Source organism: Silene latifolia, chromosome 11 (assembly GCF_048544455.1).
Source record: "Silene latifolia isolate original U9 population chromosome 11, ASM4854445v1, whole genome shotgun sequence".
NCBI lineage: Eukaryota > Viridiplantae > Streptophyta > Magnoliopsida > Caryophyllales > Caryophyllaceae > Silene > Silene latifolia.
This window is the reverse complement of record NC_133536.1, coordinates 70036541-70062488: the sequence shown is the minus strand read 5'-3', so window position 1 is coordinate 70062488 and position 25948 is coordinate 70036541. Positions and strand designations below refer to the sequence as shown.

Below are 25948 nucleotides of genomic sequence, written 5' to 3'. Positions count from 1 at the left end.
CACCTCATCCTTCCTTCCACTTATAATATAAAATCCCCTCTCTTATGACTCCAAAGCATATCTCAAGCACTCATTCACCCCACAAAAACAAAAACCCCCAAATTCTAGGGTTTCAAAAAGATTCAAAAGCAAGATCTAATTCACAAAGAGCATCTCCATACTTCAACAAATCAATCTCCAAATCTAAAAATCCAAGAATGGGACCAAGAGGATCTTTATCTAGGGAAAGAAGGAGACCAAGAGTGAGAGGAAGTTCATCTACTTCTCACATCAAAACTCTAAGGAGGGAACATGAAGAGATTGTGGATCTCACCAAGCTAGACGATTTCTCCAACATTGAGTTTGTAAACGATGTTCAAAGGCTTGTCTTTCACCGACTACTTGGTAAGAATATTCTTCCTACCAAATTTCTATGCCATAAAACATTAAGAAAGCTTGGAATATACCATCAAACGGAAGCCCTTTTTGAGTTGTTCGGTCTTTCTACCTTGTTTCACCTACATGAGCAAACCTACCGACCTCTTGTTCTTGAGTTCTTAAGTTTCTTAAAGATCACAACTTTGAACAAAACGATTTGCATAGAGTTTTGATTGGAAAATGCAACAAGGATGATGACTCTTGTTGAGTTTGCAAATGTGCTCGGTTTGGATGTTTCGCCTACCCGAACATCAAGACCAAAGAAGTATAGTGTGGCACCATTGTGGAGAGCCATGACCGGTCGAGACTTTTTGTATATCAAGGAATGTTTGTCATTTCACATCCAAAACCCTATTCTAAGGCTCACTTACCGGTTCTTATCCGGAACTATCCTCGCACGCCGAGACCCGGCAATTGTGAATGAGCTTGATCTCGTATTCATGGAATCATATCTTGAGATCCAAGGAAGAAGTGGATATCATTTCAATGCACCACTTGTACTCCTTGAGAAATAGGCTAAGTTTTGAAATGGGGACAACGATGGGATGAAGCATATCATCAATGGAAGACTCATTACAAGACTCGCGAAACACTTCAATCCAAGGTTCAATGAGAACAATGAGTACACCCCCTTTCCGGGAAATACAAGGATAAATGAGGAGCTAATTCTTGTGCAACATCATTGGATAACTCACGAGGGTTTTGATAAGAGAATCATATGGATAACAAAAGGGAGCAATCCTATATACTTGCCAATGAACGGTTTACCGAGAATTTCACCAAGGAGGGGCCCTCTATCCCCAATCTCGTCATACCTCATCCCCACAAACCCGAACCAAGCAAACCAAGCATCACCTCCAAACCAACAACAACAACAAAATGAAAAGATCAAGATACCTCCCTACCCTTTTCAATATCAACCTTACAATCACCCTAACCCCTTCATCCTTCCTCGAGACGATTTTATGACGGGGATTTTCCAAGACATGCATCTCCGTCAATATGAGGCCGCCGTGGATAGCTACTATGCTCTATACCCACAATTCCACCGTTTGGTTCAACAAAGGAATATTAGCGAGGAGGGAATGTTTCCCTCTTGGGCTCAAATGGACATTCTCTTCCCAAACTCGGCAAGAGCCAATGAAGGAGCAAATGGGCAAGAAAACGAAGGGAGTGATAAGTCTTGTGGTGGAGATACGGTGGAGCTCAATAGTGAGGGAGATGAGTTCATGGACTTCAATACGAGTGATGCATCCAAAGAAGCTTGGGATAGTGACTTAGAGGGAGATGATTGCGACCTCTAGAGCAGGGCCGTCTCTGTAGTTTTGGGGGCCCTGTGCGAAATCTTCAAGAGAGGCCCCGTACCATTTTTATAAAAAAAAATTGGGAAAAAAAAATTAAAAAACGCACCTTAAAAGAGGATTTTTTTTTATAATTAGCTTATTTCTCATTTCTATAAAAATTGAATATATAACAACGAATGCCTTTCCAATCACCACTAATAATGAAGTGGCATAGTGGTTAGATAATTAATATAAAAGCTGGAAGACCCAGGTTCGATTCCCCGTAGCTTTGTTTTGTTGAAAATTTAATTCAATATTACCTTTATTGTGTAAAATTTAACAAAATGTAACATGAGCCAAGAATCGAACACTAGACCTCACATAATATATAGCACACCTCCTACCAGTGAGTCACGATGAGTATTACACTAGCAAAATGCGCTAAATTAATTATTATCATCTACAGCTATGTCATGAGATTGGGCCCCTTAAAATCGGAGGCCCTGTGCGGCTGCACCGCTTGCACATGCCTAAAGTCGGGCCTGCTCTAGAGATCACTTCATAGCTAGATGGAGTGGGCAAGAGGCACCCGTCAAGGCTTAAGTGAAGTCTCCTTTATCCCCTCTCTTTAATTTTCATTAAAAGAATTTGATGTTTTGATAATTTGTTGTACCATATTTGTTTTATGTTTGAGGATTCCTAGCAACATTGGAGGACTAACACCTTAGCAACATTAAGGTGTTCATTTTTATTGTTCACAACTAGAAAAATCCAAAATGACAAATTTTAGTTTCATGAATTGCATTCCATGTGCATGAACTCCCCCTAAATTCTTGACATTAGAAATAATGTCTATTTTGGTTTGGGGAAGTCCATGCATATGCATCGGGAGCTAATCTAAATTATGCTCTCCGCCATAACAAAAACACATGCATCATGTAGTGTAGTTTAGTATAGTTTGCATTTAGTTTAAAAATCATGCATTTTCATTGCATAATTTCCCATCGTATTGGCCATTGAGTACAATGCCCATACTAGGGTGGGTATGGGAAATTCTAACTTGACTTTTATACAAAATCCAAAAAAAATCAAAAAAAAAATTTCGAAAAACCCAAAAAAAAAATTGAAAAATTGAAAATCCAAAAACATGCTCATTTCCTTTATAGTGTAGTCTTGTATATATATATTGTTTTGTATATATTGTGTTTGTTCATCCTTTTTCACATTGATTGACTACGCCACATCCGAGACATGAGGATATTGAAGACCGCATGGTATGATCTTTCCAATCTCCTTTTTCCTCTCTATGTTAATGACTATGTGGCTTTATTTTGATTGATGCGGTATAAACAATGTGAATTTAGGACTTGCATTTAGATTATTTGGCATATTAGTTGGTAGAAGCATATGCATTAGGATGTATAAATGTTAGTTGCATCATGGCATGTAGTGTGCATGTTAGAAAATTTTTGTGAAACCATCTATTTGGGAAGCTTGACAAGTGTACATAGGCCCTAGTAGATACTTTTTCTACTTAAGACTTTGCTTGTTAGAATACTTGTAAAACACCCTAGGATGTGTCATGCTAGTATCCTTTGACCCATGGATTAAGCCCTAGTCAAGAGTACCTTGTGGTGTGATAACTCCTTGGCTACCGTTTATTCCAAGGTGACCCTTGAAACCATGCAACCATCATCCATATTCTACCACAATTTTGTCATCAAAAAGGGAATGGGCACAAAAATTGTTCAAAATTTGAGTTCAAGAAATGAAATGAAAAGTCAAAAAGTTTGCAAATTGCATCAAATGAAAAGAGGAGCAAAAATAGACTCCTAATGCTTCAAATATAAGACACCCTCGTTACTAATTGGGGTGACTTTGAAAATGTTCAAAAGAAAATGCAAAAGTTGAAAGTTGTCAAGTATTGAAATGCCAAACATCAAAAGAAATGGCAAAAAGAAAGTGTTCTCAAATGTTAAATGCCACAAGAAATTAGGGGGAAAGCAACAACAAAAGCAAACTCCCAAATGAAACTCAAATCCTATTGATCCCTTTATCCATCATATCCATTTTTGTGCATGGTAGAGAGGGGACGACCCTTCTTCTTGTCTAGGCAAGAAGGGGAATTCCGCGTTCCTCCATTGTTTCTAACACCATAGGGAGTCTATTCTTGACAAAAGCATTTAACGATTAAGGACAAAGGTACCCTAGCTTGACACAACTTGGAGGTGATTTATTGGTATCCTTCTAGGCTTAGTAGTTTGAAGAAACCATATCTATGAGGGAGTGTGTACCCTTGAATTACTTCCTCTCTAGATAATTTCCGCCACTTAGATGAGGAAAGTGGCTATTCCTTTTGTAGATGCATCCATTACTTGATTTTGTGTGCCTTAATGATTGGATGTGTCGCCATTTTGGCAAGACCCACCTTGCCTTGCAAGAAGGCATCCTACCTCATGGTTGTCTTGTTATGAGTTGAAGGGGCGGAGTGAGACCCGCTAATTGTCTCATATCGGCTATATTAGTAGGTTAAATAAGGGTCCTAGTTTTGTCACCTCTTTACTCGGGACGAGCAAAGGTTCGGTTTGGGGATATTTGATGTGACCAATATTTGAGCATATTTAGTCCCCGAATTAGCCTCGTTCTTATGCTTTTTAGTGCATATTTGGGTCATTTACTATCTTTAGTCCTTTGTTTTGCATATTCTTTGAGGTTTTGTTCCGTTGGTAGGAGAGGAGTGCAAACCTTGCATTTTCGTGGCAAAATAGAGCTAAATTGATCGAATCTAATGACCAAGCATCAAAGTAAAGACAAGACTAGAAGGCCTTTGTAAATAATATAGTAGATGGGCAATGATGAAGAAGATCCTTGCATCCCTGACAAAATCCCGGAAGATTGTTGAAAGAAGAAAAGAAGGAAAGAAGAAAAAGCTCACTGAACTGGAATCCGCACGTCCCAGCATCGGGCCGCTCGTCGAAAGCCACAATCCGAGCGTCCCAGCACCAGGCCGCTCGTCCAAGAGCTCCACAATCTGCTCGTCCCACACACCAAGCCGCTCGTCCACCACCTCCAGAATCCGCTCGTCCCGATCCTTTGGACGCTCGGATTGTTCTCCAGTACAGCCCGGCTTCTTCTTGTTCTACTCGGGATGCGCATATTTTCGAAAGACTAGAAAAAAGGAGACTCGCATCTTTCTTCGAGATAAGCATTTCCTCAACTTTTCTTAAGGACTTAATCGCCATTTAAGCCCTTAGTAACCCTAATTTGTGCACCTAATCCCCATTATAAATACCCCATTATACTAATTAGATTATCATGTTCTTCTTATCAATATTTAGTGTAGTCTATATTATTCTAATCTCTCTTTAATCTTGTAATCAACTTTTAATCAAGTATTAATACAAATCTCATTTCCTTAATTTCTCTATTGTTCATCCTTTATTTTGGGTAATTGAAGATTATTTGGGTTTATTTGGAGGATTGACAACCTTCCAATCATTCATCAAGTACTTCTATTATTCTTTGCTTATTATTTTGGAATCATCATTAGGTATAATTCTCTTAATCCCTTTTTAATTATTATTAATCATCTTTACTTATTCATCATGTTTTGCTTTGTTGATATGATTGACAACCTTGTTAACATGTTAAACTTGATAATGAGTGAGTAGTTTCCTTAACTAGGGTTAATGGGGAATTAGGGGAAACCAACATTGGGAATGATTCATGCTTAATCTAATATGTTCACATAATTTATTTGCTTGTTTGTTGTGATCTCAACTTATGCACATGTTATGTTTGATGAAATGCGAGGCTATGAATCCTTGCATTTTTTACCCATCACTTACCTTTTCAATGAGACTTGTAAGATATAAACCAACTCGAGTCTCATTAGACCATGCATATAGTTGAGTAGGGAGGATTAAGTCGACTTGTAGGTGTTGTACAATCTAATCGATTCGGCTCCGGGACCCAAACCTTCCTAGGATTGTAAGATATAAACCAACTCGATCCTATCACAACAATAATTGCTTGCTTATAATTTGAGAATATGTTTGTATGATCAATTCCCATGAATCCCCTATGAACCCATGACACCCTAGTGGTTTTAATCAATTCTTTACATCTCATTTTAGTCATCTTTCTTGTTTACTTTTATTGTTATTTAGTTTAGTGATCTTCTTATCTCAATCCAAATTGTGACACCCCTAGACACCACTACTTGCAATCGAAAATCCTACATCAATACCCGTCCCTTGGGATCCGACCTTTACTTGCCTCTTTACTAATAGTAGAGTTGTTTGTGAAGTTATAAATATTGTTTTGGTCTAGGTGCTCCTAACGACAAGTAACCGAAATCTAAGCTCAAAGCGGACCGACCATCATACCTGCTCAATAATTGCTCACCATCCCCGAATGGATCACCACAGTTTTTAAAACATTTAAACGGGGTCAGTACTAATTACACAAAAACAATAGCCACAATGAAACAGGAACACAAACATCTCAAACAGCTCAAACCAATCTCCAGTCTCTATCTCCAATCCCCACACAACTGAATACACACTAAAGTGTGTAGTCCTGCCAGAGTACCCATCGCAACAAGTACTCCACACCGCCAGTGGGGGACCGCAACCGTACCCACCAAATCCCCGCTCATCACCATTGAGCGATAAACCCAAGTTTCCTTAATGTGCACATCCCCTCCTGTGGCGGGTTCCACAGAGGGCGAACCAAGGGCGTGAAGCCACTCCCGCAAGTGCCTCCACTCAGCCAGTGACACGCCCGGAAGATCACAGACAGATACCAACCAATCAACAGTATGAAAACAACGACCGTCTAACAACTTAACAATACAATCAATCATTAATCACAACCACCATCACCACACACTATGTAACTAATACTGAGTAGGGAAACCCTACCTGGAAAAGCAATCACCATAGATGATCTAAGCAGCTAATTCAGAATTCCTCCTCAACGAATCCTCCTCCTATACATACATACATACAATCACAACCACATTGACATAAATCACCCAAAACCCCCAAAATCACCCAATTAGGGTTTTAAAGGAACTCAACGAAATCCAACATAAAAGGTATAAGGAACTTACCCTCGACACAAGGATCACAACGGCGTAAAGAACAAGATGATCTGACTCTCCTAGCCTTGGGTATTTGCTAATGATGCGATGAATCAACTTACGTAACTTCCTTCTCCCAGTTTAGGTTTTTAGAATGATAAAAAGATTTAAGAAAAGTGACGGACGTCTTTATATACCAATATCGCATCATTAACAAACCCGTCAAAACTCAGCCCGTAAACTCGCTTACTCGATCGAGTAAGGCACTTACTCGATCGAGTGCCCCTTACTCGATCGAGTACCCTACAGGGAGACTACTGTTTTGCGTAAAAAGCTACTTACTCGACAGAGTAAGCCCCACTCGATAGAGTCCCCAAAGACTCATAAAACCGTAGTATTACAGTCTTCCCTCCTTAAAAAGAACTTCGTCCCCGAAGTTCAAACCATAAACAAAAACAAAACATACTGACTCGATCAAGACATAACAATGCAAATAAGAACTCAAAATAAAACTCCAACCCATCAAACATGAACTCCCAACACCAACTCCACCAACTATGTCTACCCCCACAACATGACTCACGATACCATATCCACCACATTATAGCCTCTCTCGACACTAACTCCATACACTAGCAACTACCCTCCACAAACGCCGCTAGCTCCGTTTCACTAACATATTATCCAGTAGAAAATCCAATATCAAGACACTCATAAACATCAAACGGAATGTTACATTCTACCACCCTTAAAAGGAACTTCGTCCTCGAAGTTTATTCACACTTATAAACATTATCATCGAACTGCCAAAACTATCGAACTCATAATCATAATCATCCAACTGTCAACACTATTAAAATATTCTCGCTCTCCTAGACATCACACTATTACAAGCACGGCCATGGCCTTTTAACAAAATCAACCACAATACAAATCTATCCTTTATTCTCCACTGAGACTCAAACTTCCAAATCTACTACAACATCTACAACCATAAAACTCTCTTTGCCGCATCCTACTCCTCTTAAGATAAGTTATACGTCCTCGTAACTCGCTAATACTATTTTTTTTTTGGTGAAAGGTAAGTATATTAAATAAAAGGTATCAGTGTACAATGCTCATATGATCATATTACATAAGATTCTTGCTCTCTAACCATTCCATATCAAAAATTCTTAAATGATTCTTATCCCTCTCCCTTACTCTAGCTTTCATTTCATTCAAAATTCTTTTTGCAATCCATTCAAGACGAACTAAAACCATCTCTTGTCTGCGATTATTATGCTGCTGCCATAGCACATACACTACACAAACCACCATAGCATACTGCACCTCCTTTTGCAATCTAGACCCTTGCCTGTGCACACACCATTCCAGAGCATTTGTTGCAGGAATATCCATCCCACTGTACTGCTTAACCTGCTGTATAACCTGTCTGTTGTATGGAAAGTCAAAAAACAGATGCTCCTGATTTTCACTCCCCATTCCACAGAGCTGACAGGTATCTTCATCTACCACCCCATAGTGCAGCAGTTTACTTTTTGTTTGCAATACCTCATGCGCCCACAACCACCCCAGGAAGTTGTGCTTGGGAAAGCTCCAGCCAGTGCAGACTACCCTCTCCCACATCATTTTTGGAGCCTGCCCCTTCAACCAGTCATAGCATCTAGCAGAGGAGAACCCCTCCTGTTGGTGCCATATCCCATCAGTATATCCAGGGGCTATTTCATGTTTAACCCTGCAAATTCTCCTCCACACCCAGCTAGAATTGGGACTAGGAGGATAGTCCATCCATTGCTGCCCCCTGAGATAGTTGCATTACACCCAATGAACCCAGATTGTATCCTTTTTCTCCATCACCCAGTTAACCAGCTTAGCAACTAATGCTTTGTTGCAGGTTTCCAAATCCCTTAACCCCAGTCCTCCTTCTGCTTTTGGCCTGCAAATTTTTTCCCAGGCAACTAAGGGAGCTCTTTTGTACTCAGTTCCACCTTCCCAGAGGAAATTTCTACATAAAGCCTCAGTTTTGCAAATAACTCCTTTTGGAAGCACAAACAGTGAAGCCCAGTATCCACATAAGGTTTTCAGAACTGATTGAACTATCACCAATCTGCCTGCATAAGAGAATTTTCGTGCACCATATCCATGTATCCTGGCACAAATCTTCTCTACCAAACAATCACAGTCCTTCTTCAACAGTCTAGTAGTTTGAATGGGCATTCCCAAATACCTGAATGGCAAACTACCTTCTGTAAAATCAGATACCTGCAGGATCTCTTGCTTCAGCTGATCATTAACTCCACCAAAATAGGCACATGACTTAGCAGGGCTAACCCTAAGTCCAGTAGCTTTAGAGAAGGTAGAGAAGGATCTCAAAAGTAACATCATTGAAGCTGCATCTCCCTTACTGAACATCAGCACATCATCAGCAAACATCAGGTTAGTTATTCTCATTTGTTTGCACAAAGGGTGAAAGCCAAAGTCAATGTTACTTGATGCATATTTGAGGGTCCTTGTCAAGTAATCCATACAAAGAGTAAAAATCAAGGGTGAAAGGGGATCCCCTTGCCTCAATCCCCTCTTCCCCTGGAAAAAGCCAAACATCTCACCATTTAGGGATAAGGAGAAAGAAGCAGTAGTTATACACTGCATAACTTTGCTTCTGAAACCCTCAGGTAACTTCAACATCTGCATAAGCTTATCCACAAACTCCCATTCCACTGTGTCATAAGCTTTCTGTAAGTCTATTTTAAACATACATCTGGGGGAGGGAGATGGTCTTTCATAGAGTCTGATTAGGTCCTGACAGATCAATATATTTTCCTGGATGCTCCTATGTTGGATAAAAGCCCCCTGGTTCTTATCAACAAGCTAGGGTAGGACCTCTGCCAGTCTAGAGCACAACAGTTTGGATATTACCTTATAGATAACATTACAGCATGCTATGGGACGAAATTGCATCACTGTCCAAGGCCTATCACATTTAGGAATCAAGGTAAAACTGGTAGCATTCAGCTGTTTTAAAAGCTTTCCATGAGTAAAGAAATCCTGAACAGCTTGAATTACCTCCTTACCTACTTCCCCCCAAGCATCTTTAAAGAATTTACTGGTATACCCATCAGGCCCTGGGGATTTAATATCAGGAATGCCAAACATAGCCTCCTTCACCTCTTCTTCAGAGACAGGTCTTAGCAACACAGTATACTGATCCTCATTGCATTTAGGGCCTTGATCAATAATTTTCCTATGAATCTTCTTAGTCTTTTGGCTAGATCCCAGAAGATGCCGATAGTATTCAAGAAATGCAGCCTTTACCTGGTCAGGAGTGTCACAAAGCATCCCATTCATATCTTCAATCATGATCACCTTATTTTGATTTCTTCTCTTCTTAATAGAGTTGTGGAAAAACGCACTGTTTGCATCTCCCTCCTTAGTCCATAAACACTTAGCTTTCTGAAGTAGAAAGCTATCTCTGGCCATGGTAAGACATTTTAGCTCCTGTACTGCCTCATATTCCTGCTGTATCAAGGCATTGTTTATTGGATCTTGCCCCAGCTGTCTCTGTAAACTCTCCACTTTCTTCTGACAAATTCCAGTGGCTTGTTCAATATCACTGAAGCCTTCTCTGTTCAGCTGAAGCAGATTTGGTTTTAGGCATTTTAGCTTGTTAACCAAACTGTACATAGGAGTACCCCTTATCTGCTGATGCCAGACATGCCTCACAATCTCTTTGAAACCCTTGGAGCCACCCCACATATTAAAGTACTTAAAGTTTCTCTTTCTCTGAGTTCTCTGAGTACTCCCAATCAAACAGGGAGAGTGATCAAATAGGCCTTCAGGCAAGAAGTGAGCATATAATTCAGGATAATGATCACTCCACTCCTTGTTAATCAGAAATCTATTCAGTCTGCTATAGATCCTCTCCTCTGGTCTTTGCTTATTGTTCCAAGTATATATAGACCCTGTGGCAGCAATGTCCACTACCTCACAGTCCTCCAAACACTCCCTAAAAGGATCCATTTCTGCTGCAGTAGCATTCCTACCAATCCTCTCAGTTGCAGACAAAATACAATTAAAATCTCCTGCTATGGCCCATGGTCCTTGAGTCTGCCCTACTATTCTCCTTAGTTGGACCCAAAGTGGAGCCCTTTCTTGAATACCATTAAAGGCATATACCATAGTTAAGTGAAAAACTTTCTTATCCAGCAAAGAATCAATCTTCATATGAACATATTGAGCATTGTATTCTATGAAATGAACTCTGAACATTCTTGGTTTCCAAATGATCCAAATTCTACCCCCATTGTGATACCCATTGTTAGTAGAAATGCACCATTTAGAATGAAAACTAGTTGCTACTTTATTATAAACCCTACTCTTTATTTTTGTTTCCAAGAGGCCAAATAAACCAATTCCCTTATTTTGTAAGAAAAAATTATTATGCTTCTGCTTACCTACCCTATTCATACCTCTAACATTCCAAAACCATATACTATCGATTCAAACTTATTTGAGGAGTCACCTGTGCATTACCTTGAGCCCCAACATCCTTAGAAGGTGATAGAATATCCTTATAGGAATGTGCTCCAAATTGTGTGTTGCTATATCCTTCACCCACTGGTTTTCTTCGTAGGATAGTTAATCTTTTAAAAGATGATCTAGGAGTGCTCCTTGCTGCAGTACCTGATACCTGATGCTTCCAATTCTCTGCAGAGAGTGGGGGAGGGTCCCTTTTCACCACAGTGACAGGTTGTTTAGGTCTCCACACCTGCTTAACCACCACTGCCTTCTCTTTATTTAGTTCTCCTCTTCTGTAATTCTCCATCTCATGTCCCATACCATGGCATTTGAGACATTTCACAGGCCTCCATTCATATTCCACCTCTATTTGAACTATCTTCCCATTCTCATCCCTGAAAGATACTCTCTCAGGAAGCTTTTGGTCCACCATCATTTCCACCATAACTCTGGCGAATCCCAATCTTGTTCTTTCTTCTGTAGCCTGATCATTTTTCACATATTTTTCCACTAAACTTGAAATCTTTGACAAGCTTTTTCCCCAGAATTTTAATGGCAGATTATGCAATCTAACCCATGCTGGCACTGATTTCACATCCTCCTTTGTCATTCCCAAATATTTATGCCATGCCTTAACAATCATCGGCTTATTATCAAAAAGGAAATGCCCTGCTTGTAATACTTTGTCTCTCATTTCCACAGTTTTGAACCTTACCAGAAATACACCAGTTGGCATGAAGGATATTTTATCAATATTGTATTTAGTCCATATACGCCTGATGAATCCTTCAATCACCTCCCAAGGAGGATTAGCCCCTAGTATATAGCATAACACCGCCTGATTCCAGTACATAACCTCCTCTTCCACGTCTTCAGACTGAATTTGGAGCATATCATCATCCTCTGTTTCTGTATCATCCTCTTCAGTAATCAAAACCTCCTATGTTTCCTTCACTACTTCTTCTTCTTCCTCATGGACACTATCATCACCATCATCATCCGTTTCACCCTCGGTATCCGTTTCAACCACTAGTTCAGGAATTCCTACAAGTTCATTGACGTCTTTCGTTTTCCCTCCTTCCTCTCCATTAGGTTTTCCTTGCATAGATTTAGGGCACGAATCATTAATATTTTCCATAACATTCTCTGTTTCCTTCTCTGAAATCTTGCTAGAAGAATCCTCTTGTGTTACATGAATACTTCTTCCACGCAATGTCATCTCTCGTTGACGTTAAAGATTTGATTTCCTAGCCATGGGCACGGAAATCAAGGTCAAACCTCGAGTTATCGCTCTACGCAGTCATAGGTTTCTCTCTAGGGTTTTTTGTTTTTTGAAATTTACTCGCTAAAACTAGATCCTTAGCTATATCTTCTCATTATCTTCATCACCACCACATGTCACAGATAACCGCCTATACCTAAACACTAACCATTTCTATATCCAAAGCTCTCTTACTTAAACAGCTCTCGTACCTCAATTCATTCGGCACACCACCTAACCTATACCACAAAGTCCTTAGCTTAATCAAAACTTCAACTCTTTCACATTACCGCAACACGACATACCTCTCTATATAAACTATATAGAACTCTTATCGCCAAACGCATAACCCACGATCCACCCTTGTTACGTACACTCATACTATATCCTCAAGTTCTTTTCTTTCAATACTGCAAAACTCATACATGACTTAACATGACACTAATTCCTAACACCCTACACTCATTGTCCCAAAATCTGATTATGAACCGCCTGCAGCATCCAGATCAGTACAACACATGTTCCACAAATGAATTTCATATTCTTATGCAATTACTTACTTAATCTTTTCCAACCAATTCATCCATTACAACTACACACTTCATACAACATATACGTATGAACAATAGTGGACAAGTACATAAACTTATTATACAACTTTATGCAAACAAAATATACGTATACGACACAACATTCCTATTACATGTTACTATTATGCCACATTATAAACCATCCATCCTGCGACATCATTATTCATCACATATTTTCATATATGAACTACTCCCCTTTTTGCACCAAATCATTCATCATTCTCATATACTTTTCCATCAATTCCAAACAACATTGTAAACCAACTATCATGCAACATGCTTATTCACAACACTTTATCATTTACCACATTCACCACAATCATTTTCCAACACTTCTATACAACACATCATCCAACATATGCAATAGAACATTAGTAAACACATAACGATCCCATGACACCCTATAGTGACCGGTTCAAAATTGTAGGCCGAGTTCGCGACTTTAGGACGTCTCCCAAGTCTTTGCATTAGCTCCTACAACTCCTACCCGGGTTCATTTTAGTTTGACTCTCTACGTTCATTAGGTTCATTGGTTACAGGTTTCAAGATCGTCGCTCTGATACCACTTTGTGACACCCCCATACTCCAAGTGCCTTATCAGGACCACTTAAGGTATGGAAACGTCACCATCTCGGTTACCCGAGGCAATGACAATCATAAGAGAATAACGAAACATACTTAAAAGTAAATACGGTTTAAAGTGATTACATGTCAACTCCAAAACTGTTAAACTGAAATACAAGGTTCTCAAAATGGTCTACTGATAAAACTATCAAAACTATAAAACATTGTCTAACACAGCGGAAGACTTCTAACTGCCACGTGATGACTCATCCCAACTATCTCATACGCGTCATATCATACCTGCTCAATAACTGCTCACCATCCCCGAATTGATCACCACAGTTTTTAAAACATTTAAACGGGGTCAGTACTAATTACACAAAAACAATAGCCACAATGAAACAGGAACACAAACATCTCAAATAGCTCAAATCAATCTCCAGTCTCCATCTCCAATCTCCACACAACTGACTACACACTAGAGTGTGTAGTCCTGCCAGAGTACCCATCGCAACAAGTACTCCACACCGCCAGTGGGGGACCGCAGCCGTACCCACCAAATCCCCGCTCATCACCACTGAGCGATAAACCCAAGTTTCCTTAATGTGCACATCCCCTCCTGTGGCGGGTTCCACAGAGGGAGAACCAAGGGCGTGAACCCACTCCCGCAAGTGACTCCACTCAGCCAAGGACGCGCCCCGAAGTTCACAGACAGATACAAACCAATCAACAGTATGAAAACAACGACCGTCTAACAACTTAACAATACAATCAATCTTTAATCACAACAACCATCACCACACACTATGTAACTAATACTGAGTAGGGAAACCATACCTGGAAAAGCAATCAACACAGACGATCTAAGCAGCTAATTCAGAATTCCTCCTCAACGAATCCTCCTCCTATACATACATACATACAATCACAACCACATTCACATAAATCACCCAAAACCCCCAAATCACCCAATTAGAGTTTTAAAGAAACTCAACGAAATCCAACATAAAAGGTATAAGGAACTTACCCTCGATACAAGGATCACAACGGCGTAAAGAACAAGATGATCCGACTCTCCTAGCCTTGGGGATTTGCTAATGATGCAATGAATCAACTTACGTAACTTCCTTCTCTCAGTTTAGGTTTTTAGAATGATAAAAAGATTTAAGAAAAGTGACGGACATCTTTATATACCAATATCGCATCATTAACAAAACCCGTCAAAGCTCAGCCCGTAAACTCACTTACTCGATCGAGTAAGGCACTTACTCGATCGAGTGCCCCTTACTCGATCGAGTACCCTACAGGCAGACTACTGTTTTGCTTAAAGAGCTACTTACTCGACAGAGTAAGCCCCACTCGATAGAGTACCCAAAGACTCATAAAACCGTAGTATTACATGATCAACTCCAATGAATCCCCTATGAACCCATGACACCCTAGTGCTTTTTACCAATTGTTTACATCTCCATTTATTTACCTTGCTTGTTTTCATTAATTTACTTTCATCTTGTTGATTAGTTTATTGTATCTCTTACCTCAACCCAAATTGTGACACCCTAAGACACAACCATTTGCAATTGAGAATCCTACATCAATATCCGTCCCTTCGGATCTGACCTTTACTTGCCTCTTTGCTAAGAGTAGTTTGTGAAGTTATAAATATTATTTTGGTTGGTAGCTTTTGACGACGAGTTTAAGACGAGCCAACTTCTTAAGACAAAATTTCAATTATAAGACAAGATCTAACATTAACAACAAAGGTTAAGTCCTTGTTGAATCACTAAACCAAGTATGACCTAAACCAAGTATGACACACAAAAATCAAATTTTTGTCTCAAGAACCCTAATTTTAGACACATACAAATTTGGGCAAACTTTCAAAATGAAAATATCATATTTGACTACAATAATGGTGTAGAAAGTTGAATACTACTATGTATTGAACAAAAACATACAAATAATTGATAAAACTTGAACAAATTAGAGTAGATCTAAACAAAATCAAATTGGGGAAAAACGAGATTAAAGAGAAAATCACTTACTTTGCTTAATTAGTAAAGATTAAGGAAGACAAATATAGTAGAAAACTAGAGTCTTTCCAAAAATGAGCAACGATGGAGGTTTTGTAATATTTTTAGGGGAATTTTAGTATTGGAGTTATGAAGAAGGATGAAGAAATGAAAGAGATAAGATAAGTCATATAGCACGATTTGCTCGAAAAATTCAGCCCAGAAAACGCACTCGGTCGAGTGGCGAGTCCACTCGGTCGACTGTCCTTCTCCACTCGGTCGAGTGATAGAGCCTTAGTCGTTATTAGCTATCAAAACAATAGCTTATTCTCAACAAACTACGTTAGCAAAGTGGTAAGTAGAGGTCGAACCCAAAAGACGGTAGCTTTGTATTATGCAAGTTATGGAGTTTTTAAGGTAACAACAAGGGGTGTCACAATTGATTGGTAAGGTAAGATATCGACTAACAACTACTGAAAAATAAAAGTAAAAAAATGAAAGCAACGCAAGTATGTAAATAGGGGTGTAAACAATATATTAAAGGCACTAGGGTCTTATGGGATCATAGGGGTAATTAAGTAATAAATCCAAGGGTATGAGTTTGGTTATTTGGTCAAAGTCATCGTAGAATACGGCCAGAACTTTTGGTCCTACGGCCCATAGGTCGAGTTGGGTTAGCTTCTGGAGTATACCCGATCTCCCTACTAGTTTTAGTGCATGATCTAACAATCCTCGAGTTGGTTTATATCTTACAACGGTTGTTGAATGAGTAGATAATCATGCAAGGTCGCCAATCATTCATTTCATCAAACATAACATGTGTACTAAAGCTATAACTACAACAACACAATTTAATCAACCAAATAAACTCATTGAAAGATAGATCTACCCTTTAGGGGGTGTTTGTTTTAACTCATAAAGGTATGAGATATGGGTTTGAAATGAGTCAAACCCATACTAGGTGTTTGTTTGGCAAAAATAGGGGTTTCATACCCATAACTCAAACCCATGAGGTATGGGTTTCTCATACCCAAGGGGAGAGGTAGGTATGAGATTGATACCCATGGGTATCAAATAATAAAACCAAAAACCATGAAAAAAAAACTTATATGGAACATTTTAAATCAATTTTTTTTCATTTATTTTATCAAATCTTTATTTTCATGATTTTTTAAACATTTAATCAAGTTCTACTTCATTCCACCCAATTATGAAATAAACACAAGATATAAGGAATCAAGTTCCAAACCCACACCACCCGGGTATGATTCCTGATTCCAAACCCATACCCACACGCGAACCAAACGCCCCCTTAATCATCCCATAATTCCCCCCCCCCCCCAATAAACTATAACTAAAGGACTACTCACCCATTATAGTGGAGGTCATGCAGTTAATAGTGTCAAACATCAAAGCATGAGGAAACATGATGAACAAGTGAAGTAATTAACAATGATTAACAAGTAATTAGGTAAAAGAGTAAAGAAATGTATCAACTTTAAGGAGATGAACAATAATAATAATAATAATAAAGGAAATAAAGAAGAAATTCTTTGATTAATGAAGAATTATTGTCACCTTCTTCAAATACAACCCAAGAATTCTTCAACAATAAGACTAGATCTAAACTTGAATGTGGAAAGATTAAAGAACAATTAAGGAAAGATTAAAGTAATTAAATGTGATTAAGGTAATAATTCCTAATTAACCCTCTAATGAAGCATATCTTCCCTAATGGGGAAAGAGGGGTATTTATACTAATACAAGAATTAGAGGTTAATTAGATATTTTTGAAATTTGGAAGGCAAGGTGTGTATCTGAGGGAGCCGCCTGGGTCCTCTGTTGCACTGATGAGCCCTGCCGTGGAATCGTCTGGGTTCTGATGGAGCTCATCCAGATTGGTAAGATACTTCCGGGTCCTCTTGTCAGCCGCCCGGATTGGGCTGCTCTTGGCCTTCTTTTTCTTCCGTTGCCCTAAAATCCTTGGGGATCATTCTAGGTAGGGGGGATTTGGTTTAATTTGCCTTTAAGACTTGATATAAGTCCTTGGTTTTCGTCTCCTCTCCATGTTTGGTCATTAGTAGCGTCAATTAGGCTTCTAAATGCTCCGTTTATGCATGATTTCCGCCCATTTTGCTTCATTTCCTACAAAAGAGCTAAAATCCAATAGAAAATCAAATAGGAAGAGAAAGACGCCGAAATGACCCTAATAAGTGCAAGAAAGCATGTGAAACGAGGTCCAATTAAGGGTTAAAAGTGCGCTTTTTTCTGGCCATATCATCGAGTGACTCATTTCCAGAAATTTTCCAGATTCTAGGAAATTAGTCCACTCGGTCGAGTGACACGGACCTTGGTCGAGTGTCTAATACTCGTTCTAGTGCTAGCTCGCACTCAGTTGAGTGTTTGCTTACGGCCTGCAATTTCCAATTTAGAACAAAGAGTATCGTTCCTGCAACAAAAGAGAATATTCGGGAATCCACCGGCTATCGATGTCTCGACCCGAGTTAGTTTACGCGTCAACACTCTTACCATTTCCGATATACTATTTTTACACTAGCAACTTTTGTACTAAAACCCGTCACTAATCCTACTCCAATGATCACACTAGTACTTCCAAGCATATGTACGGTACTATGATGCCAAGTAACGGAACTAATGTCCTTCACACAATAACACGCAATAACCACTCCTAAAGCACGTTATACACATCAATCCTTTTATTCAACTTTCACATCAATACTTTTGGGCTTAAGTGAGGACAAGTAATGGGCACAAAGGTACACATCTCATCTTATTGGGGTAATGTTACGATCGTGATGGGTCGAGTTGTTATAGATCTTCAGCATGAGCTCACTTGGTGTGCATCCAGATCAAAGAAAAAACCATCTATACTATTTGGCTGGAAAGGAATTCTCGAGTTTTCAATGGCAATGTATCTACCCTGCAAGCTTTGGTCAAGCAAGTCCAATTTCGTTTAGGTGTGAGTATTCTAGATAGAAATGCTAAGCATAGTGATGAGGTGCTTGATCACATGAACTCTATTTATGCTTGAATTTGGAAACTCTTTTTGTAAAAACTCATTTCTATTTACTTTCCCTTATTGGATGAATATATATAGGATATATCTTCTTGCAAAAAAAAATTATACTTCAACTTGATTAATAATGAAGATTCGTTAACTTACCGCGAAAAAAGATTAACAACGTACACGATTTTGAAGACGAAGGCTAAATTGATTTAGTTTCCTCTTGAGAGATTAGCGTAGTTTAATTTGTGTTTTAAGAGAGTGATAATGACAAATTAGGCGAATATGACTTAACACCTCTCGGAAACTATCACAATGCGTGCAAAGCCCAACTAAATATGGAAACATAAAATAAAATATAGCTAGTCACTTGATCTAGTAGTGATCCGAACAAACTTAGATGTCACCCATGACTCAATGGTAACCTGACTAGTCCGATCTAAAGTCGTTTTAGTAACCGAAATCAGACCGATCTAAATTCATTTTATTAACCTGACAGAACCCAAAATTTGACTTGGAACAAGAACCGACGCGAATAACCCGATTACGTCTATATTATTATTAGTATAATAATAAGCATTTAGAGAAACAAAGTCCACGTGTCGTAGGGCCAGGTTGTCCCCATGTACACCCAACAAAGTCCCTTTCCTCGACCCAGCTCTTGCTCCTCACACCTTCCTGCTCACCTCCCTTTTGTCCCCCTTCATACCTCTCTCCTACATGGCACCCTCTTCCATTTCACCCCCTCCTATATATACCTCCCTTCACTTCCCACCCCTCTCCACATTCCAACTCTCATCTCCTTCTCTCATTCTCCAACTATTTTTAACTCAAACAAACAAATAACCAAACAAGACACCATATATATATATATATATACCTTCTATCTAAAACCACTAAAATGGCAGTGGATTCGGTTTTGTCCTCGGCATTGGGCCCACCGGCCTGCGATAAGGACGCAAAGGCGCTCCGGTTCATCGAAGAGATGACCCGGAACGCCGACCAAGTCCAAGAGAAGGTATTAGGGGAAATATTGACTAGAAATGCAGAAACCGAATACCTTAAAAGGTACAAACTAAATGGTGCAAATGACAGAGAGTGTTTCAAGGCTAAGCTTCCTATGGTCACTTACGAAGACCTTCAGCCTGAAATACAGCGTATCGCTAATGGCGATCGCACCCCCATTCTCTCTTCTCACCCCATTTCCGAGTTTCTCACTAGGTATACCCCCTTTGGCCTTCACCCCCTACTATTATTACTACTTTTCACTTTTCGCCTTAATTATCTTTTGCTCTATTGGATTTTAGAGGCGTATAAAAAATAATTATCTTCTAACATGGACTATCATTTGTTAAAGACGAGAACCATAATGGATTTCCAACGAGTAGCGGATCCAGAAAATTTTCATTTTGGTGTCTCAAGTAAAATATTATACTCGTACCTATTAATACCTGAAATATAAATTGAATCTATTTTTACCTAAAAGGATAGGACAAAAATACACACAAAAATTTGGTTTCAGGTAACCCGAGACCCCGAAAAATGGCCCGTGCCTCCGCCACTGAATTCCAACCATGGTCGTCTAATAGTTCAAGCCTCTTTTAAAGTTAATCTAACCAAAGCCTCTTTTAAATCCATTTGTTTGCGGAATGCCAAATTTGAGTATCATTTGTTACAAATATTTAGTTTTCCTCATATATGAGGACTCATTCTGATTTTCGTTAACTGGCCTCTCAAATTCATTTGACGAGCCGGAATGGAACACATATGGGTGGTTTGTCATGACTTTATATGAGAACAACAATATATTTCGCTTTTGGTATTCAAGTAGCCACAATAACAGTACAATACAATACAAAGGAAACGAAGATTCGAACCTGTGACTTAATATCTATAGATTCGATAAAAATGTGAAATATATGGAAATTGAGGATTGATAAACTAAAGTTTGTATAATGATTTGAACTGCAGTTCTGGGACATCAGCAGGAGAGAGGAAACTGATGCCAACAATCAAAGAAGAATTAGATCGTCGTCAACTGCTCTACAGTCTTCTCATGCCTGTCATGAATCTGTAAGCATTCATTATTTAATTATTACTCCAATTATTATGACTTTTATCTCCTTATTTTCTGGATTTCTTCTTATATTCACCTAATAATTTATGTGATGTTGCCAAATGCCAATGTTTCTTGGGATTGCTAATTTAATTGACCCACATTTATTAATCTTCCCTAAATTTACGTCACAGGTACGTGCCTGGTCTAGACAAGGGCAAAGGCCTTTACTTTTTGTTTGTCAAGTCCGAGACCAAGACTCCGGGTGGACTTCTGGCCCGACCCGTATTGACCAGTTATTACAAAAGTGATCACTTCAAGACCCGTCCGTATGACCCCTATATGGTTTACACAAGTCCGAATGAAGCTATCCTTTGCCCGGATTCCTACCAAAGTATGTACACCCAAATGCTATGTGGGTTGTATGAACGTGAGAAGGTGCTTCGTTTAGGGGCAGTTTTCGCTTCTGGTTTGCTCCGGGCTATCCGCTTTCTCCAGCTGAATTGGCAGCAGTTGGCTTCTGATATTCGGGTTGGGAATCTTGACCCTCGGGTGACTGACCCGGCCATTCGAGCATGCATGAATCGGATTGTGAAACCTGACCCGGTGTTGGCGGATTTTGTGGAAGCCGAGTGTTCTAAGAATCAATGGGAAGGGATTATAACCCGAATTTGGCCTAATACTAAATACCTTGATGTAATTGTGACCGGGGCAATGGCGCAGTATATACCAACATTGGATTTTTACAGCGGGGGTTTACCCTGTGCTTGCACCATGTATGCCTCCTCAGAGTGCTACTTCGGGTTAAACTTGAACCCGATGTGCAAGCCCTCTGAGGTGTCGTACACCATCATGCCAAACATGGCCTACTTCGAGTTTCTCCCAGTTGACTCGACCGGGGTGAGTTCTCGAGGCGACTTGTCCTCAAAACTCGTTGACCTGGTCGATGTCGAGGTGGGAAAGGAGTATGAGCTGGTGATTACCACGTATGCCGGGTTGTACCGTTACCGTGTTGGTGACATCCTCAGAGTCACAGGGTTTCACAACTCGGCACCACAGTTCCACTTCGTAAGGCGAAAGAACGTCCTTCTCAGCATTGACTCGGACAAAACCGACGAGTCAGAACTACAAAAGGCGGTTGACAACGCCTCACAACTCCTTAAGACCTACAACACAAGCGTTGTTGAATACACCAGTTTCGCAGACACGAGTACAATACCAGGCCATTACGTCATCTATTGGGAGTTAATGATGGAGAGCAACTCAGGCGAGTTGCCACCAAAGAGGGTGTTGGACCGGTGTTGTTTAGAGATGGAGGAATCACTCAACTCGGTGTATAGACAAGGCCGAGTTGCTGACAATTCAATAGGTCCATTGGAAATCAGGGTAGTTAAAAGTGGGACCTTTGAGGAATTGATGGATTATGCAATCTCTCGTGGGGCGTCAATTAATCAGTACAAAGTGCCAAGATGTGTGAATCTGACTCCAATCATGGAGTTATTAGACTCGCGAGTTGTCTCAGCTCATTTTAGCCCCGAGTTACCTCATTGGACTCCCGCTCGTCGTAGGTGATGAATAATAGTTCACCCCCCCCAAAAAAAAGTAATGGGAGGTAGTCTTTAGGAATGCTTTAATTTCTTTTCTTTTTTTTCTTAATGCTTCCCTATCTTTTCTAGACAGTTTTTTTTTTTTTTTTCCTTTTTCTTTAGGTAAATTAGCCTTTGAAAAAGATGGTTAGTTTGGTTTAGAAAGATTGGGAAGTTTGTACTTTGTAGTGATGAAATTGTAATGTAATGTAACGTTTGCTAAATTAACCCTGTTTGTGAAAATGAGTGATGTTAAGTTGTTATCCTTCTAAAAAGTCATTGAAATGCAACGTCTTATCATGAATTATGAATATGTAACATGGTGTCCTTGTTTTTGTTTTAACGGAGTTGCATGGACGATTTTTGATGCTGACTGGATTTGAACCCTGATTCTGAGTACGCCTTAATATCAGGCCTGTCTTTGACCATGTGCGGCCCGTGCCATTGCACAGGGCCCCCAAATTTTTGGCCCAAGTTACGTAATACACTTGCACAATAAATGGAAAGATCAGCAAAAATTTGCCAAAATTAATCCTGATATTAGGCATAAGATTCCATTTTCATTTAAATGACTATTCATTATCCCGTATTTCTTTCCTCTTCCCAAAATATTCATTACCTTTAACTAAATATTTTTAAATTTAAAAAAAGTTGTATTTCCACGTTCTCTTTTAGACTTTTAGGGACTTGCTCATTTAATCAGTTCAAGAAGAAACTCTTTCCAAACATTTTTTTCGAAAGAATCCAATTTATAGGTAGACATATTTATCAATCTTTCCTCCAATTAGTTTCATCAATTATTAGAACTGAAGGTAGAATTTTGTTTTTCTTTCAATTATGTTGGGATTTATTGTAATAATTTTTATGATTGTTTACGATTTTCTTGTATGAACATAAGTAAAATTTGCTATCTTAAACTTATACGGTTATATTTGTGTTTGTATTGTTTAAAGATCGAATATATGAATTAGTTGGATATCGGACCAAATACTTATAAATTATTCGTTTATTTTCACACTTTTTTTATAATAATATATTGGTAGGGGGCCCATATTTTTGATTTCGCACAGGGGCCCTCAAATCCCAGAGACGGCCCTGCTTGACATCTGTAACATGTTGTCCTTGTGGCTTGTGATAGTGAATCAAATTAACTAGCGTGAGCAGCCTAAAATACATATGATATACAATACCAAGTTTTAGTACCACTCAACATCACCAGCTTATTTCAATTGTGAACTGTGTAAAGAGCCAGCTAAAGGACTCTGTTTAAGGCATTATCCTTGCTTCAAACTCCAGTTAGCATGCATCAAATTGAGGCGGCTTAAGATATCCCACACAATTTGTATTGCACGACGGCTTAGGGAATGCGTGATGAATGCGGCTGCATAACATCAAAAATTTCTATTAGCTGGCCTTAATATTACTCCATAATCAGTAACAAGGAAAACCCGTTGACCTGATCGAAACTCGTCAATTATGAAAACTACTTGGATCTTGGATATATTTAGTAATGTCTAGGGGTGACAATGGGCTGAGTCGAGCTCGGCCTGACTCGTTAGGTATCGAACGGAGCTCGAGGTGCTCACGAACTGTCTCGTCTCATTATCACCCCTAGTCATGTCATCATGGAGAAAAAAACTAGTATTCCTGATCCGAAATTAAGTAGCTCAAATAAGGATGACGGGTCTAAGTTAAATGTCGAAGAAAAGGGCTAAGCTTATCATGTAAAAAGAGAAAACGGTCCAGCTCGGAAATGCATAATTATAGTCGTCACCTTAAGTTTTATCTTATATTATTATTTAGGGAGTAATTTTTATTTCCAAATAAATTAGTTTAATACTTCAGCTCGTTTATTTCCTAATAGCAGAATAAGGTAAGTCGGTTTTTAGGAAAGTGTGTTTTGTTTCCTATTGGGTTTAGGCGTGTGTTTAGCTGCTTTGTTTAGGGTTTTAGTTCGGTTTTTAACCGCCTATAAAAGGCTTTGTAATTAGCTTTTTTTCTTTCACGTATGATTGATAATAAAATTCTCAAGCTTTGCCTTGCAATTGTTTCTTTCGGTTCGACGCGTTTTCGATCCAAAACCTGGTTATAGTTTGACGCGTTCAAGCTTTAACTAGATCGACTAGCAATAAGTCTTGCTACATCGATCACCATTGGTTGTGTTGAGTCCTCCGCAGCGGGCTTATAGAAGTAGGTGCATGAGACTGACCCATAAGCAAGTGAGGTTCCATCCTAAAACCAATTGGTGATAGGAGGAGTAGCCCACTAACTTATAAGTTAGTCTCTTCACTATTATTCTACCGATGTGGGACAATGCCCCTCACACACATCGGTACTATAAGTATTTTTCTGATTTAAGGACTTCCGAATTTGAAATGAGTATGATGGGAGAACTTGGATTTTTTCTTAGTCTTCAAATCAAACAAAATGAAAACGGAACAATGATCCATCAACAAAAGTACTTAAAAGAAATGCTAAGTAAGTTTGGGTTGACTAATTCTAATCCTATGCCTACACCAATGGTGCCTAAAGTCAAACTTGACAAGGATGAAAACGGTAAGAGTATTAGTGAAAAGGTATATCGAGGTATGATCGGTTCCTTACTCTATTTAACCGCTAATCGACCCGACATTCAATTTAGTGTGTGTGCTTGTGCCCGTTTCCAAGCAAATCCTAAGGAATCACATTTCAAAGCCGTTAAACGGATTTTTAGGTATTTGATTGGAACACAAGGGCTATATCTTTGGTACCCAACTCACTACGAACTAGATCTTGTAGGTTTTTCGGATGCGGATTATGTCGGTGATACATTGAATAGGAAAAGCACTTCGGGCATTGCTACTTTCCTAGGTCCGTGTCTCATTTCATGGGCTTCTAAGAAGCAAAACACCGTTGCATTGTCCACGACCAAAAGTGAATATGTGAGTGCCGCCCTATGTTGTGCACAAATTCTTTGGGTACGTCAACAATTGCATGATTATGGCCTTATTTTCGAGACTATCCCTATATTCTGTGACAATACTAGTGCGATTAATATATCAAAGAATCCTATACAACACTCACGAACTAAACATATCGACATACGACATCATTTTTTACGTGATCAAGTTGAAAAGGGTAATATATGTCTAAGCTTTTGTAAAACGGAAAATCAAATTGCGGACATCTTCACAAAACCGTTGGAAAGAGAACAATTCGTAAGACTTCGGTCGGAAATTGGTTTACTAGGTGACATGTAGTAAATTAAACTATTTTCTTCAATGATTGACTAGAGGATTGAACTATGTGTTAATAAAATTATCTAATCCGTCTAATGCATGCAAATGGGTCGAGAAAAATGAACATCAAAATTCCTTGTGCATTTGAGTTAATAGCTTTGAGCCACCAAAACTACTTTATGTCAAATCACCTAAAAGCCTACTACATAGCCTTAAACTCTCAACACTCAACCGTCCACTCACCTTGTTAACCTCACCAAACCCTCATTTACTTCCATGCTCCCACACTAAGACTCCCTATTACCCACTAAACAAAAAACCACCCCTCACCT

At 39.2% G+C, this 25948-nt stretch overlaps 2 protein-coding genes across 2 annotated transcripts; one reads left to right on the top strand and one right to left on the bottom strand.

Annotated features, from left to right (window-relative positions):
- Positions 1–7917: 7917 nt before the first annotated feature.
- LOC141613527 (uncharacterized) lies at positions 7918–8577 on the bottom strand. Its single transcript, XM_074432266.1, has one exon. It carries the CDS (start codon positions 8575–8577, stop codon positions 7918–7920), a length of 660 nt encoding a protein of 219 aa, XP_074288367.1.
- A 10960-nt stretch (positions 8578–19537) lies between these two features.
- Positions 19538–22711, top strand: LOC141611732 (putative indole-3-acetic acid-amido synthetase GH3.1). Its single transcript, XM_074430340.1, has 3 exons — positions 19538–19977; positions 20728–20829; positions 21007–22711. The coding sequence occupies exons 1-3, from the start codon at positions 19658–19660 to the stop codon at positions 22382–22384; spliced, it is 1800 nt and encodes a 599-aa protein (XP_074286441.1). The 5' UTR covers positions 19538–19657; the 3' UTR covers positions 22385–22711.
- Positions 22712–25948: the final 3237 nt, after the last annotated feature.